This window comes from Nuphar pumila, chromosome 12, assembly GCF_984573655.1.
Source record: "Nuphar pumila chromosome 12, dmNupPumi1.hap1.1, whole genome shotgun sequence".
Lineage (NCBI taxonomy): Eukaryota > Viridiplantae > Streptophyta > Magnoliopsida > Nymphaeales > Nymphaeaceae > Nuphar > Nuphar pumila.
Window position 1 is genome coordinate 44,501,317 of NC_143260.1, and position 18,330 is coordinate 44,519,646.

Below are 18,330 nucleotides of genomic sequence, written 5' to 3' on the forward strand. Positions count from 1 at the left end.
TTTTCAAAAACATATTTTATTTGTTTTCTCCATGTAATCGATGTTATGTTTTTGTCTTTTTCCTACATTCCTTTTTTCATGTTGTCTTGTATATAGTGTAAGGTACAATGACAAAATGTCTTTTTCATAAAAGGTTATAAGAAGGTACAATTATTATATGACAAAATATCTTTTTCATAAAAGGTTGTAAGAAGGTACACTTATTGGTTTTCAAAAAGGAGCTTTTTGAAACTATCGTATACTTTTATGATATAGTGTTTATGAATGAGTATGTAATATGCAATATGCAAGTTCCTGAAGGTTCTGTTACATATGACTCTAAAGAAGAAAAAAATCTTCATCTTGAGGTAGCCGATCTCTTCATTTGAACTTTAGGAAAGCATGGCTCATCAAGCTTTTTCTTCAAGGAGTATGATTGCACCATAGTTGTACTTGAACAGGAAGTCTCCATCCTTATTGGGTGAGATATCCTTGCATCAAATACTCGTTAGATTTATGGCAAAACATATTCAGTCATAATATAGCATTATTTCAAGAGAACATATTATCATATCATATAAAATCAAATGAGACAGTGTATCATATTATGTGACATCAAAACCGAGTTTCTCAACAGGTATGACTTCTTTTTCCAAACCTTTTGCACGGTCAAGGTATCCGGCTTTGGAGTTCCATCATCAATATACCTAAACTGTTGTTCCTCGTATGGGCACATGGATCCAAAGATCCAAAATGATAAGACTGAATTGGGTTTTGAAAGATCCACACAAAAGAGATAAGGCTCTATAATCAAATTCCTATGAAAGCTAGATCTAAAGAGAGAAATCAAACATGGTGCAAAAAATGTCTCCAGCAAGATAACTTTCCTAACTTATTGGAGATTTATATTTTTTCTAAGAAACTTTGTGCCAAGAAAATCTCCAACAAGGGTTTTCTAAGTTCTTAACAAATGGTGCCCAAATAAGAAAAACTAATTCAAAATTTTTGCTTTTCTTACTGGACAGTCTGATATTTTGGTCAGATCTCTGCGACTTAGTGTTAGTTCAATGAAATATTTATTTTTCTCGACTCCTAACATGCCTACCCCATCATTTTTTTGTTTAAGAGTTTTTTTCTAAAAACCAATATTTCTGCCTCAAAATTGCTCCTCAAAAATATAGGTTTGGGTACCCTATTTTCCTTGGCTAGTGAGGTTCTGTGAGCCATAACTTTGTTATTCGGTCTCCGATTTCTATGAAATTTAAAGTGTTGAAAAGATAACTGAGTCTAGTTTTCATTTTTCTTGCATTAGATAAAATCAAACTGAAATGATAAATAAAATAAAAATAAAATGGAGAGAGTGCTCACCATGGGCCTAGGTAGCCCTCTTAGATGATTTGGTGAGTGTGACACTATTCTGGCAGAGCTTCCTTAGGGTTAGGGATCTGTGGACCTTGGTTAGGCAGAATGGACCTAGTAGTCAACTAAAAAAATCCATCAGATGGGTAAGGTAATCATAATCGACCTTGGATGGGACCTCAAGTTGCAACAATTGAGCAATCTTGGGAATAATCTCCTTAGCCTTCTTGTCCACCTTAGCACAAAGGAGAGAGCTTCTCGAACCTTGTTAGTATAAGTCTCTTGATGCTCATTGATCTGTTTCTGGAGTTAGTGTATATGGTTTTCCTATCAATGTCAGCCTTTTATCGTCCAAAGGCTCCCTTTTTTTTTCTACCTTCTTTGCGCATGAGAAATTCATTAATCGTTTTTGCCATTGAAAGTTCTTTTTCAAGAACGGTATAACCATGTGATTCTTGTTGCTATGTGAAGGGTGAGAGGTGAACTCCTTGACAACCTGCTCTAATCTAATTGGAAACTGACCCTCATGAGCAACCCTTATGCAGTTGAAGAGTTTGCAACATAATCGACAAAAATCTTATGGCTCTGGTTTCCAACAAACATATGACTCATTCAGCTCAGCAGTAGCGTGCTCAATCAACACGCGGAAATGCCCAATGTTTTTCCAAGATAGATTCCATATCAAAGGACGAAGACCCAGGGGCTGAAGGATGTTGATGAACACTAATTGAAGAATTAGCAACGCATAGGATGTTGACTGACATCAGCTGCAAGATCAACAGGAGAGGACATTTTTATTTAATGAATAAAGGAGAAGAAAATAAGCACTCGTCGCTCGGGAACCTCCACCCCCTATAGGAAAAGGGGTACTTGACTTTTGGGGGGCAATTGTTGGGACCTAAAACTAGGTCGAATGGGCTAGATATGCTTGGTATAATAGGGATATTTGGGCTAGGCTATGCTTAGTACAACATAGTGTCCTTATTCTAACCTAGGCTCTCCTCATATCTCTCTCTATCTTTTGAAGTAGGGCAAAGGGCCCTATTTATAAAGTTTGAGGTGGATCCTAAACTTTGGGTCTCATATTTGGAATTGAATTTCTATAGATTTTGAGTCTAGATATACAAATCCATTTGTTGCACAACAACTATGATATGATTGGCTGGCTATTTAAGGTGTAGGCTCTGATTTGCCCAAGGTGGGTGTCTTATCCTAAAGGGTCTTTTGGAAATTAGGTAGAATAGGCTTGTTTTTGGTTTAGAAAAGGCTTAACCACGGAGTTTTGTGGTTTTGAAAGGTGGAATAAGCCTTATCCTTGTTTCCACATGCGTCTTACACTAAAATGAAAAACTTTTTATCTAATGACATGTTAGAAAGTTGTCTAACGACAAGTAAAAAATGTCTGATGATAAGTCAGGGTTTTGGACCCCTGTTTGACAATATTTTTTCTTGTCTAACGACAGTTTAAGGTTTCTAATGGCAAATTAAAAGTTGGGTCTAACAACTTGTCAAATTTTTAGACTTGTCATCATACAATTTTCTCTCAAAATATGAGAATATGCAAATGTCATCTCAAATATGTGATTTTTCTCTCAAAATATGTGAATGGGGTACTATCTCTCAAAATGTACACTTTTTGAAACGATACTAAAGGCACATCGCACTTTTGAAGCATCACCAAAGGTTTTAGTAGCACTTTTGAAGTATCGCTAAATATTCATCATGTGTTTAAAACATTGCTAAAGCATTTAACAAAGTGTCGCTAAATGCCCCATCACGCTTTTGAAGTATCAATTTTTTTTAACACTTCTTTTACTAAAAATCACATAAGGGGCACAGGCAGGAGGACGTTCGCAGTGTGAGGACATTCACATGCAAAGGTGAAGGTATTCGCAAGCGTGAAAGCATGCAAGAAAAAATTCACAAATGTGCAGACGAAAAATTGCATATTTGAGAGAATTCACAAATATGAGAAAATTTGCATATTTAGATATTTGAGAAGGAAATTCACATATCATAGAAAATTCACGTGTACAAAGGGTGAACAAGTATTTTTCCATCTGAAAAGTTGTGGTTTTAGACATCGAACCAATTTTCAAAATTTTTAAGATTTTTCAAAAAACACATCATTCTTGCTGTACAATAGTCATTTTCCGTGATTTATAATCTACCTTAGATAACAACTAGTTTAAAATAATCATATACTCACTTTAAGGTTAATTATGTTTTGATTTTAAGGTCCCACCATTAACCTAGAGGGCTCCTTTTCAATGATCTTTGTTTGAGGTTGACTGCCCCTATTGTTTTTTAAGTTTTGTTCATATAGTTACCTGAAGTTTCTTGCTGCCTAAGATCCCTTTGGAAGGGTAAAACCCTCCATTTCCCCAAAAGGAAGGCAAGCTTTGGGAAACTCACTTTCAAAATATGATAAACTCAATTCCCTTTAACAGGAAGTTTGCTTCCTCGTTTCCAAAATAGATTTCTTTTCGCTTCCTTATATTTTTTTCTCATTTATTGTCATTTCTCACTCGCTTCTCCCTCACTTTCTATGTTTTTCATATTATAAAATTAAAATATTTTTATAACAAGCTTGCATGTTGGTTTTATATCTATTTATATTTGTCTTTATGTTATTTCTTATTTACCTGTACCCCCACTCCATATTGCTTTGTGTTTCTTTTTCGTTTTTCATGTAATCGCTTAACAACCATATCCCACCCCCGCTTCAAACTACTTTTTAGCACTCCATGCTTCCGCTTCACGCATCACTTCTGGTATCCATTTCGTTTTCAGGTAGCCAATAAAGGGTACTGAATGATGACTATAATTTGCTTAAATCTAGACTAACCAACTATAACTGAAAATAAGACCAGTGGGAACTTTGACTGTGAAAGAGACAAGCCAGAATCTCTTATGCTCTGTGCTACTTTGGAGATACATTGAAGAAGTTATCATCACTAGAAACAACATTATGAGCAGTGCATAGACTATTCATGGAAGCTCAGAGTACAACGTTAAACCCACCTTCAAGTAATGTAATACTTCAGAAAACTAAAATTGATCTTAAAGGGACTTTAGAAAAGGTTTTTGAACATATGAAAATATGTAAAGATGCCTATCATTCAAAATTAATACCAGAATAATACACCTCCTGCTATTACTCTTCAGTTTTCTGTGGAGGTCATCCTGTAGAAGCAGGCAGGTACTCAAATTGGATCAGTGATTCTTCTAGGAACGCATGCTCTCGTGTGCATCAGTTGAAGGCAACATCAGTTCTTTCCTTACAGGCATCCATGAATCTATTTGTGAGTGAATGCAAATGAATATAGATAAAAACAAAAGGTTGAGATCATCGGCTACTTAGTGCGCCTCAGAATGTCGGGTACCATAGCCCTATTCAACATGATGAGACAAGATTTCACAATCTCTCAAAGAAAAGTATTGAATGCACATGATAAATGAGTCAAGCTAAAACGAGAATACTAGATTAAGCATTTACTTCAAGAGTGAGAAACAGACATTCAAAGAGAGAAATTACTGCATGTACGTGTTGAATGACTCCAACTAAAAAGAGTACTAAATTAAGCATTTACTTCATCAAGAGTGAGAAACAGGCAATCTAAGAGCAAGTCCCTTATAAATTCCTTACCTGGTTCTATCTGGGAACTTGTTACAAACATAATAAGAACTTCACAAAAATTCCAAGCAAAAGCCAGATCACTAAGCTAGTGATGCTTCTTTGAACAATCTCCACTCTCCGCGGTAAGAACACCTTTTAAAACAGCATAAGAGTTGTGATTCATGTAGCCCCAGTAAGTACATCTCTCTAGATTTTCGACAAAATATAGCTGTTTTCCCCATTGCACTGCATAGGAAAATGGTCTGATTGGCTGATGACAATTGCAGGTAGGACATACATGTAAGCAGGCCAGATTAGGTTCAAATGTGGTTTACCAAATCTGACTAATCAGATATGCCTTAAATCAGAGTCAGAGTTGGTTGTAGTGTTAAATATGAAAATCACTGTAACTGAATCTGCATGAAAGCATATACATAGGATTCAGATCCAATCAAAATATTGTTGGCAACATGATTTTCTGATTTTACAAATTCCTCTTTTACTTCATATTCACTTCTCTTACAAAATGATAGCAACTGTGAAAGTGTCTCAACCTATCAATCAATGATAGATTTGTGCTAATTCCAAAGCATTCCTACTATCACATGTGAAACAAGAAACAACATTCCAAGAATATTCATCAAACCATGTGCCCATAACACAAGTGCTCAATACTTAGCCTGAAAACTTGACCTGACCACAAGTTTTTGTCTTCTGTTTTTCCATGAAACCAAATTTCTCCTTTAAAGCATACCACAAAATTTTCTTTCTTGTGTCAGGCTCCAGCCAATCTACATCTGAAATTCCAATAATGGATTCTATTATATTGTCTCTTAGATAACTCTTCTAACAGACTAAATTGTGTCCAATGCTACCATGTATACACATCTTCCATATGAATTGTTGTAGGAGAATGCATAAAGTGGCAAACCTAATTAACTACATATGAAATGCCTGGCCATCTTATAGTAAGGTATTGAAGTTCATAGATCATGCTTCTATAACATTATACTTGATCAATTCTTCTTCACCTCCTAGAAATCTTTCTTTTTTCATTGGGCACAGTGTATCTATTGGTTTGCAATTTGCCATGTTAATCACATCTATAGCACATTTTTATTAGGGAACTTAATCTCATTTTTGGTTCTATGCACCTCTAGCCAAGAAAATAGTGCAATTTCTCAAATCCTTCATCAGAATCCCCTTGTTCAAGAATGTTGTGATTTCATCAATAAGCAAAATTTTCTGTGATAATGATATGGTCAACATAAGCAATACAATCACCATGGTCGTTAGCATGAAACACCAAAAAATGAATAATCTATTGCTACTGTGAATCCTCTTTCTCTAAATTCTTGACGTAAACCTTTTGAACCAAGTTCAAGGCTCTTGTTTTAAACCATAAATGGATCTTCCCAATTCACGCCCAATTGGTTGTTCCATATATGTTTCTTCCTTTCATGCTCTATACATGACTACATTTTTTACATCCAAATGATGCAAAATCCAGCCATGTAATAACGCTAATGACAAAACTACACATACCATAAGTCTATAACTATTGATCATTATCAAGGCCATCATGTTAGTTGCAACCCATCACAACTAAAGTTGCTTTGAACCTCTCTATACTCCCATCAAATTTGTACTTAATTTTATAGATCCATTTACATCCCTCCACATTGTTATTCTTAGGAGTTTGCACTATCTCTCAACTCTTGTTACAATGTAATGGCTGCATTTCTTAATTCATTGCTCATACACATTTGACGAAAGCAACTTCATTGTAAGAGGTCGACTCATGTCCATTTATTAAATTCATTTACAAATATTCTATGTGCTATGTAACCTAGGTACTTGTACTAGGCCTCCGAACTAGTGTCGCACATGTACCAATACTACATACTTCCAGATATGAGTCAACAGGGTTTTGAACTTCACAAATGTTATCCATCTTATGATTGAACGAATGTGTAGTCTATGCACAATATCAAAAGTGAATATTGTTCACTATATATTTGTTGATCATTATTTGTTAGTAAACTGTATAACAATGTTGTATGTATCGTACGATACATATAGTTACTATAAAGAATAGCGATACGATACGCACTTGTATCGCGATAAGTGTATATCGTATGTATTGTATGATATGGGGTGTATCGTATAATACATGGTCAGTACACTTAAAAAATGGCTGAATCATACTTTTTTAGTTTTAGGTTTTAAAGACCTCTTGAGGGCCGGCTCCCTCATTTGTGTAATAGTCATTAGAGAGGTATCCACGCACACTATGACTTGTGAGAGTGATTTGGGAGCCAATTTGTGTGTAAGGGAGAGGACTTTTGTGGTTTGCTAAAGTAAAAGCACATTTTAACTATTTTTTCACTCAAGAAAGTGGATGAAAGTAAAAAATCTTTATTGTAAATAAAATTACAAAACTACCTTAAAAAAAATCACCTCAAGGGGCGCTGCCCCCTTAACCCCCTGCCAACTTACCGGATCCACGAAAATTAGATATTTATATCAAGGTAGAAATCAGGCTCTGCACTCCAATAAAAATGACATCGATGATCCGACATAGCAATGGGGCACTCACGTAATGAGTGAAAACCGATTGAAAAATCGAATGCAACTATTGCTATAATATTTTTATTTATGTAATATGAAAGTATGAGTCTTTGGCATGTTCTTAATTGCAAGATATTTAATATTTTGCATTATTCTTGTGAGAAAGTTGATGTTTGATGATGTCTTATGCAACTCATGGAGACATAAATGTTTTATATGTGATTTTATGGTTGTATTTTGTGCAATTCATCATTGTTTTATGTGTTATGATTTTTTAGAATTTTTGCTAGTTTTTATTTTTATTTTTCATGATCTTTTTTTTTTCAATTTTTTATTAAAAAAATATAAATTTTTTACGATATGTATCTTATTTTGGGTCTGACTGATACGGGTAACAATACGATAGTATACATTTGTCCTAAAAAAAACTGCATATAGCTTCATATTTATAGCAATTTTTAAAATGCAACATAATTGTGCATTTTTGCTTGTGTTTTGCCTGTGTATGAGTAAGCATACCATTTAAGGACATATGGATGTTGGTCTTATGAGCATGTTTGCATCAAAGATGCGTTCAGCCTTAAAGCATAGTCACAAATCCCATTTTTGATATTTTCTCGGCAAAGGAATATCTTTCAATATTTTTAAAAAACAGGTTATTCTAAAAAAAATCAGGAAAATCTCAGCAAATATATATATATATATATATATATATATATATAGAGAGAGAGAGAGAGAGAGTAACTAGAATATGAGAACTTAAATATGAGAACTAGAATATGTGGGCATTTCCAACACTTTTTTTGTAAATTCAACCATGTGGATGTGCTTGGCATGGTGAATTTGTTAGGAATCAACCATCGAATCATGTATTTTCGATGAAAAAATGTAAATTTTGAATGCTTGAATATTTATGAACATTATGAGTCATTGATTTTAAAACCTTAAAAAATCACGTTTATGCATCAAAATCGGATGATTCAAGAGCGGGTTCTTATAAATCCAAGCATGTAGATCACATATGTATGGTTAGATTCAAGAGAAAAGAACAAAAAATCCATGAAAAAAGTGGTTCACACATTAGTTCTCATATTTCCAGTTCTCATATTCTAGTGATTCAATATATATATATATATATATATATATATATATATATATATATATATATATATATATATATATATAGAGAGAGAGAGAGAGAGAGAGAGAGAGAGAGAGAGAGAGCAAAAACAGCTATTGAAAAACATATATACATGCAATAGGTAATACATGTATTGCATTTCATGGGACTTGGCTTAGTCCCATATCGAAGGGAGTTGGGGAAGGATGGGTCACTCACGTGATAAAAAAAGAGGTGAGGGTTCTCCCTCCCCTCGCATAGTGTTTTCCCTCTTTTGAGGCCTGATGGGCAGCATTTAATACTGCCTGCCATACAGCAGTTAAGCAGCTTTTTTTAAAAGAAAAACGCCATCAAAGAAAGGATGGCAATTTTTTTCGTGATTTTTTTAAACTTCACGAAAAAATCGCGAGATATTCATTTTTGGCAATATTTTGAATATCTTGCATTTAAAACATGAAAGTTTTGTTTTATATTTATATCACATTTTTTCACGAGATATTCAAAATCTTGTCGATATTTGTGACTATGACTTACAGATATTGAAACATGTTTCTTTTTGTGTCGATATTCAAACACTTTTGGAGTCATAAAAGGAACAGATGTTTCTGTCCCAACAGCCACAAGGTGCAGATATTGAAACATGTTTCTTTTTGTGGCAATCAAGATATTGAGCATTTCTATCAAGTATTCAAAAAGTAGGATCCATAACCATAGATGACAAGCTTATTTTTTCAACTTAAACACTATATGAATGCAATTATTAGTTGAAATTCAGAAGTACAGATCATTGTTAATTCTCTCAAGCTGAGCATGAGATCTTGGCATCATCTCATACTTTAGAATTATCAACTTCAATTTCTTGTCAGCTTTACAACAAACAAAGCAAAGGTCACTTGTCAATGCTAAATTAATCCTACCTTCACCAACAATGCTAACATTTTGAAACCAACTATACAAGTTCCTCAAGCAAGCATCAAAGCCACTAGCATGTCTTATGATAATCACGTAGAATCCGTGCATTCCTTCTCGACATGAAATTGTGGTCCGGTATGGACAGATTTTAGCTTCTGGACCCCATAGCTCTAGGTGACACTGTAAGAGTATGTTAGTAAGCTTTCTAATTTAGTTCAACAACAGAGAAAAGATAATATTATTAGCAAAAATGGAAATAAGCACATCACAGCCCATTGTGTAAAATATACAACTCAAGTTCAATGCCTTCCTAGTTCCAAATATGAAATATTATTATATGTTCTACAACCAATGTTGAATAGTGTAATATGTAATATGTAATATGTAATATGCTTGTATCATGTGTATTTTTAGTTGCTTGTGCTACCCCATGTCATGTGTATATATTATTATTTTCAGGGGTACAAATGTAATCAGTCAGGTGGTTAGAGGTCAACAGTTTTTGTCCTGTAGTGCAGTGAAGGGGTCCACCCCTATATGATGTATCTATCTCAACTCTCATTCTCTAATGAAGTTCTTCTTCAAGCCTCTCTTCTTTTTGTTTTCCCTCTTTGCTATGCTAATGTGATATGGTATCAAATAATCAAAGCCATATCTAGAGTGAGATGTCATTGAAGGGTGCGCTAAAGGTTTTGGGAGCTTCATTCTGAGACTGTCAGTCTTGCAAAAGGACTCATGCCTCGAGTTGCTGATGTCAGCAAGTTCAGGTGACAGTTTGGATTTAATTCAATTGATATAGGGCTTTGATAAAGGGTGATTTTAAAGGATGGTCGAATCAAGAATCGTGAAAATTGTACGTGTATTGGTTTTTTGGTGATTTTTCTACTGGTTTATAGTTTTCACAGCAAATAGCACTCAGAATTGTCAGTTTTCCTTATTCTGATCTCATCAGTAGATGTTAAGCGCCCTATATGGTTGGATTCAGGTCGTTTTTTGTCTTATAATGCTATGGATAGTATTTTGGTGCAGAATACTTGATGTGGATTTGAGGAGATATTGCTGACAGTAACTGGTTATTCATTGTTGATGCATATCATCATCTTCATTCTGGTGCATCTTGGCCTGGGTGCAATTGTTTCTGTATTGGGTGTGAAGAATAGTGTTTTGTGCTGATAGTTTACTCACTATTTGGTGTTAGGCGAGAGTAATAGTCTGTTATTTCTTTAGTTTTGAGTTTCAGCAGCCTAGTAGTTAATTGTATGTAGGTGTGGGTTCCTGATATATGTGTTGATAGTCTGAGTGGTGCTATTACACGTCTGCATATAGTGTATTCTGCTGCTATTGTGACTGTTGTTTGCTGAATATTGCTGTGTGGGTGTTGTGGCACAACAATACTTTATTGCTTGGAAGTGCATATTGTTTGTTTGCCTTGTGTACAAGCTCTTTGAATCTTGTAGTTTGGGGATTGGTGAGATATGGAGAAGAGAGACGGTATACAACTTGTCCCCATGAAATTGGATGGGACAAATAATGCTTATTTGGGACAACTTTATGACTGTTGTGATTGTGGTGAAAGGACTTGGAAGATACTTCGATGGCTCTAAGGTGAAACCCAAATAAACTGAACCTAACTATAACAAGTTATTGGAAGAACGGATAATAAATAATGAGAAAATCGAAGCAGGGATATTGGGTTCAGTTGAGCAAAGAATAGCAGTAAATCTGTCAAAGTTCAAAGAGTCTAAGGATGCTTGGGGCCCTCAAACAAGTGTACACGCAAGAAAACTGGGCCAAAAAATATCAGCTTGTACAAGAAGTTAGAGCTTTAAGGCAAGGGAATAAATCAATTGAAGAATTTTACTCAGAAATGGGATGCACTTGCTCTAATGGAGAGTTGTAGCAAATGTGAAAAGTGTACAAAGTGTGAGAAGTGTGATGGTTGTCAAACTTGCATGGATATGTCTGATAGCTATAAAGAGACAAGCAGGCTGATAGAGTTTCTTATGGCCCTTCGACCTGACTTTGATGGGGGTAAAGAGTGTCATTCTTCATAGGCCTCTTTTGCCCCCAGTGACTCATGCATTGGCAGAGTTGATTGCTGAAGAGACTAAGATGAAATCTCTAAGTGCATATCCTCCTAATGATTCAGTTGCGGCAGTTCCTCGACAATCAAGTGGTAGATTTGGTGGTAGAGGTGGTGGAAGAACTGGAGGTAGAGATGACTTAAGATCTACCCAATATCACTACTGCAAAGGCTTTGGTTATATGAAAAGTTTCTGTTCATCTCTGAAGAAAACGAAATGTGGAGCAATATGCAGTTTCTGATAGTGAGGGCAGGAAGCCCAAGAATGATCACACTGATGTTGTCGTTTAGCTTATAATCTCTCTGGATGAGAGAACCTCAAAGTAGTCACGTGGTAGCTTAGTTGTCAAAAGCAGTGCCTAGGCAGCCTAGGCGAAGCCCCACCCCCTGGGTGACTAGGCTTGGGTGGTGGGGCCCTAATTTAGCACCTATGCGGTGACTAGGCTGGGATCGACTAGGCGTAAGCCTAAATCAGTCCTTTTTTTTGTTGACCCATATGGGTCATATAAAAGGGAAAAGGGGGCCCAATTGCCCCCTTTTCACACTCTCTCCCTCTCTCGTCTATCGGTTTTCGCAAAAAGAAGAAGAGGAGGAGGTACGATGTGCTCCTCCTCTTCTTCATTTTCACTCACTTTGTCTCTCTATCTCTCCTGTTCTCATTCTCTCTTTTTTTTGCAGCAAGAAGAAGAAAAAGAAGAAGAGGTGGAGGAGGTACAGTGCTCTCTCTCTCTCTCTCTCTCTCTCTCTCTCTCTCTCTTTGCAGCAAGAAAAAGAAGAAGAGGTATGGCTCCTCCTCTCTCTGTTTCTCTCTCTCTCACTCTATCTTTGTCTCTTGCTCCTCTCTTTCTCTCTCTCACTCTCTCTTTGTCGCTCGCTCTCTCTTTGTCGCTCTCTTCTCTCTCCTCTCTCTGGCTGCATCTCTCTCTCTCTCTCTCTCTCTATATATATATATATATATATATCTCGGGTTTTCTTCTTCTTTTCTTCCCCCCTTTTCCTCTTCTTGTCTCTTCTTTTTTTCTTCATGTTTTTTCCTTCCCTTTTCCTGTTTTTCTATAACAGCATGTTAATTTTGTAGATAAATGCATAGTTATTATTACTTTCTGAACTTTTATTTGTTTCTGTGACTTTTCTATAAAAGTCCAAAAGCATGTTTAGAATTACTTATTATGTAATATATATATATATATGTGTGTGTGTGTGTGTGTGTGTGTGTGTGTGTGTGTGTGTGTGTGTGTTACTGTGCTTCTGTGTTTTTTTCTGTGAAATGATGAATTCATATTTTGCTGATTATACTTATACATTATGAGTAATTGAATATATATCTATATACAGTTATATATATGTAATCATGTATATTATGCAATATAATCTGAATTTTTATTAGTTGAATTTTTATTTTTCAGTGAAAGCATGCATAGTTAATTTTTTTTTATTTTCTTTGTCTTTTACAGCCCGAAAGCATGTTAATTTTGTTGATATATGCAAAATTATTACCTTCTGTTTGTTCTCCCTTTGCTATGCTACTTTGATAGCCAACAATTCCATTCTATGTTATTTTTCTCTTCCATGTTTGAGAAGGACCATCACAAGAAGCAATTTTAACATGAAGGTTGGAGAAATAGAACCAACATTCGTTGAAACAAGCTAAGGAATGGAGTCCATCCACATCTTCTTAATGGTGTAGAACTTGATATTAATAAGAAAAACTGGGTTTTTCCCAAAAAAAGACCATCTTACAGCATAAACCAAAAAATACTACCTTATCCCAAATACGTCCTTGCTTTAAGACATTGGGATCCATTAAACCATTAACCAATTTCCATCCATTTAACTGACATAATGGTTAAGTGAATAAAATAAGCATAATACCCTCTAATACACACATTTAACTTTACTCTCTCTTTTACCACACATTTGCCTTTCACCTTTACCTCAATATTCATTCCCCTTGTGTCCTACGTTCAATTTGTCAAATTAGGACAAGGGCTTCTATGTATGGCCATCGGTGAAGGGCTCACGAGGTAATGGGTGGCCAAGGCATCTAATGCCTAACATGTTGATTTCCAACAAGAAGTCTAGCAGCCACCCATGAGAATTTTCAAGAATATAACTAGGCTAAGTTTGATGTGAAGGAATAGAGATCCTATGGGAAGTTGAATGGATCAGCACAATGTTTAGCCTCTATATAAGTTTGCACCATTTGTTGCCATCAATCTCTCCTCCGTCGACCTAAGGTTCTTGGGAAGCCACAAATGGATCTACCCAATGTTTAGTCTTTCAGTGACTTCAGGCTGCCTGCTGCCATTCATCTCTCATTGTTTCTTCCCAGACTCAATTCTATGTGGCAAGGAAAACACTAGCACTAACAAGCTCTCCTTAGTGTTATCTGAGTTTGAAACAGTTCAAGCACATTCAGATCCATAATCATTCATTGAAACTTGGATTTGTGCATGGAATAGTGATCAGTCGACTTAGCTTGTAAAGAGGGTGTCTCTAGGTAGATTCTCTTGTAATCTATCTAATTTATCAATGTGTTAACCAAAACTATTCAAAAATAGAATGACTTGTGAAAGTATTTCTCATGGGTGTTATAGCTATTAAGGTTAAAAGAGAGTGTTATAAAAATCTAAGTAAGAGTCGTGATAATGAGAATTTGGAGAAATATATGATAGCAAAGAAGGAAGCTAAAAAATTAGTTCGAAACGCGAGGGATAAGGTATATAAGGAGGTTTATGACAAGTTGGATACCAAAAAGGGCGAGAAGGATATTTATAGGCTTGCAAAGATGAGAGATAGGAAATCGAGGGATCTGGGTATGGTTAGATGTATCAAAGATGAAACACAAAGGGTTTTAGTCAAAGATGAGAAGATTAAGGAGAAATGGAAAGATTATTTTGATAAGATATTTAATGAAAGTCATGCTCAGGATTTTGGAGACTTCTTCATTCCTTTTCATGAGATGAATCGTGACTTCATGCGCAAGATTCAAAAGAAAGAAATTGCAGAGGCTTTGAAGGAAATGAAATCAAGAAGGGCAGTTAGCCCAGATGGTATACCTATCGAGGCTTGGAAATGCTTGGAAGAGAAAGGTTTAGAATGGTTGACAAATCTTTTTAACAAGATTTGGTGGACAAATAAGATGCCTAATGAGTGGAGGAAGAGTACTTTGGTGCCTCTATATAAGAATAAGGGTGATATACAAGATTGCACAAACTATCGTGGTATAAAACTCATGAGTCATACTATGAAACTTTGAGAGAGGGTGATTGAGTCTAAGTTGAGGAAGGTTGTCATGATATCAGAGAATCAATTTGGTTTTATGCCTGGAAGATCAACTATGGAAGCTATACATCTTAGACAACTTATTGAGAGATATAGAGAGATGAACAAAGATTTGCATATGGTTTTTAATGATTTGGAGAAGGCATACGATAGAGTATCTGGGGACGTTCTCTAGTGGACAATGATGAAGAAACGTGTTTCTCTCAAGTACATTAGTATAATTAAAGATATGTATGAAGGAGTAGTAACCAATGTCCGCACTTGTAGAGGGGTGACAACCAATTTTCCTATAACGGTTGGGTTACATCAAGGATCTGCTTTAAGCCCTTTCCTATTTGCTATAGTGATGGATGAGCTTACGAGATCAATTCAAGAAAATGTGTCGTGGTGTATGTTGTTTGCTGATGATATTGTTTTGATTGATGAGTCTAGAGCTAGGGTTAATGCTAAGTTAGAATTATGGAGACAGACATTGGAAGCAAGAGGTTTTAAGTTGAGTAAGAGTAAGACAGAATATATGGAATGTCGGTTTAGTAAGCAACGAAATAGTGATGGGAGTGTAGTGAAGCTTGGTGAGCAAGAAATACCGGTGGATGATTGTTTCAAATATTTAGGATCTATTATTCAAAAGTATGGAGAAATTGATGGAGATGTAAATCATAGGATAAAGGTTGGGTGGATGAAATGGAAAAGTGCAACTGGAGTGTTGTGCGATCGTAGAATGCCATTGCGGTTGAAGGGAAAGTTTTATAGGACGACTATTAGGCCCGCTTTGCTCTATGGTACGGAATGTTGGGCTGCCAAGAGACATCATATTCAAAAAATGAGTGTAGATGAGATGTGTATGCTTAGATGGATGTGTGGAAATACAATAAAAGATAAGATTCAGAACAAGGAGATACGTAAGAAGGTAGGCATTGCACCCATTGAAAATAAGATGAGAGAGAATCGTTTACGATGGTTTGGACATATTCGGCAAAGGCCTAATGATGCTCCAATTAGAAGGATGGAGAAATGGGAAAATATATTAGTTAAAAGAGGTGGGGGTAGGCCTAGGAAGACTTGGATGGAGATGATAGGAAAGGATATGAATGCTTTGAACCTCACCGAGGACATGGCATTGGATAGAAATGATTGGAGGAGAAGGATTCATGTGGAAGACCCAAAATGATTTTCTTTTTTGGTTCATATCCCGACCCCAATTGTTTTGGGATGAAGGCGTAGTTGTTGTTGTTGTGAAAGTATTTCCAAATAATCAAACTAAAAAATATGCCTTCTATTTCAACCATCTTTTCCAACAGCTATTCCCTTCTTTAAATTAGGGAAAATTTGAAGAGATCTCAATTATATGAATTAAGAGGTATAAAATCAAGAATGGATCATCAATCAAATCAAGATTTAAAGATTTTTTTCCATAAACCCTTGTCTATACTCTTGTTTCCAAAATTGTCCTTTCCTTAGTATTCATTACCAAAATCATCCTTACGATCGTAAAAAGGTAATTTTGCACGAGGATAATAGTTTCCATGACCTTTTGGGATGTAGTGAAGCGGACGGATGATCTTAGAATTGTTGGTAAAAAGGAAGGGATGTATTTGTTAAGACCGATATGGAAATAAGTACTTTTTGGCAAAAGAAACAATAAAAAGAATAGTTCATAAAAGGAATAGTTCATCCAATGATATTGCTGGTCAAATCGTTCTAGTTGTGAGCTACAGATCAACTTTATGGGATCTATGCATTCTAAGCGAAAACAAAAAGTTGAAGCTCCAAACATGAGATCAAGGGAAGCAGGGTCACGTTCTGTTCAACAAAAAAAAAATTTGTGCCAGAATAATCAGGCATGACAAATGCTATTGGAAAACCATTAGTGCCACATGTCATGCATCCCCATAAAAGAAGGTTTGAAGGGTTTTATACCATGAGGTCGTTATGATACTAACCAAGATTCCAGAAAATCATGATCAATCATTAAAGCTTACAAAGACATAATGAAACCACAACCTTCGTACAGTTATCAACAGTTCTGTCCAGGAGGTCAATTACCGTAAAAGTTACCATAATTCACTGGAAAATACAGCAGAGCAAGATTGAAACACGCATTTAAAACACGGTTAACGAAGATTACCTTTTAATTTCCAAACCACCCAACGTCTACAAGGCAAACGGCTTCTCATGAGGTTCCGAGACCACCAAAGAGCACCACAGAAATCCTTATGTTCTATTTGCCTTCTCAAATTGCTTGTTTTCGAGGGCCTCATAATCCTTCCTAATCAAAGCAGCGGATTCGGCTTCCCCCAGCCTCCTCAACCCCTTCAACAGAATCCCAAATATGTGTTCATCGGGAACGAACGCAGCACTTCTCATCATTTCGTAAACCTTCACGGCACACTTTCCCATCCCAGCACCAACCAACGCGCGAATAAGCTTCGTGAGTCCCCGCAAGTCCTCGACGAATTCATCCTCCATCAATTCCGACACAAGGCTCTCAACCTCGACCGCCCGCCCATTCCTCGCCAACATTTTCACCATCTCTGCGTACAGAGAATAATCCGCCTTATACCAAACCTCCCTCCGAACGGCCTCAAAAACCTTCAGAAAGAAGCGGAAAAACGATCGCCATTAAGTTGCAGAAACCATTGTCCACCAAAATCGAAGACGAGGAAGAAAGAACGATGCACGATTTAAGGTCAGTCGAGGGCACCTTACCTTGAGGGCGAGCGAACACTGATCCTGTCGCTGCAGCTCACTGAGGGAGGCGATGAGGTCGGGCTTGGCCAATCGTGACAGGGTTTTCTTGACGGCGTCGTCGTCGAGCATCTTCGTTGTCGAATCATCATGGTGGTCGACGCGGCGAGCGCTCCATCTCTTGAGAAATTGAACGGCGAGGATTGCTTCGGTGGTTAGGGTTCTTCCCCGGAGGAGCGGCCCGCGGTTCGAATCTCGCGGACCACAGACGATGATGGGAAGAGCGAAAGCAGGAGAGGGTTTAGTGAAGGGATGACGAGGGCTTGGATTCGTCCGCTTGGGGGTGGAGAAGAGGAGTGGTGGGGAATGCAGAGAAGCAGCAGCAGCCATTGGGGCTTAAAGCGGAGCAGCGATGGGTTCCGATCTCGGAAGGGTCCCAGATTCACAAAATCCCGTTTCTCGGGAAAATTTTCGGCCGGGAGACGTCTCGCGTTATTTTCCAAAGGCTGCTTGCTTTGAAGTAATCTCGAGAAAATATCGTCACTATGAATATAACTTAAATAATACACTAGAAAACGGCCCGTCCTTAAGAACGGGTAACACTGGCAAAATAAGAATCAAAACCTAAATATTAATCGAAAGCAATAAAAGTAAAATGTCTTAATAAGCCACTATACATGCAACAAATTTTATTTTTTGAAAAAAAAAATTATT

General features: G+C 36.5%; 1 protein-coding gene across 2 annotated transcripts; it reads right to left on the reverse strand.

The window, feature by feature from the left end:
- Positions 1–4,226: 4,226 nt before the first annotated feature.
- EMB3123 (PPR containing protein) lies at positions 4,227–18,072 on the reverse strand. Of its 2 annotated transcripts, none has more exons than XM_089982231.1 (3): positions 17,638–18,072; positions 17,057–17,520; positions 4,227–4,731 (listed from the first exon to the last, which is right to left on the reverse strand). In XM_089982231.1, exons 1-2 carry the CDS (start codon positions 18,004–18,006, stop codon positions 17,143–17,145), a joined length of 747 nt encoding a protein of 248 aa, XP_089838357.1. In that variant the 5' UTR covers positions 18,007–18,072; the 3' UTR covers positions 4,227–4,731; positions 17,057–17,142. The 2 variants fall into 2 exon arrangements, with proteins under 2 accessions (XP_089838357.1, XP_089838358.1); XM_089982232.1 differs by lacking the exon at positions 4,227–4,731 and adding an exon at positions 9,482–9,740.
- Between the last annotated feature and the right edge of the window lie 258 nt (positions 18,073–18,330).

Bases quoted from the DNA above. Each gene is read 5' to 3' on its own strand.
- EMB3123 (XM_089982231.1), bottom strand. From the start codon at position 18,006: ATGGCTGCTGCTGCTTCTCTGCATTCCCCACCACTCCTCTTCTCCACC. The intron at 17,521-17,637 runs GTAAGGTGCCCT...TTCTTTCTGAAG, and splicing joins AGTGTTCGCTCGCCCTCAAG to GTTTTTGAGGCCGTTCGGAG.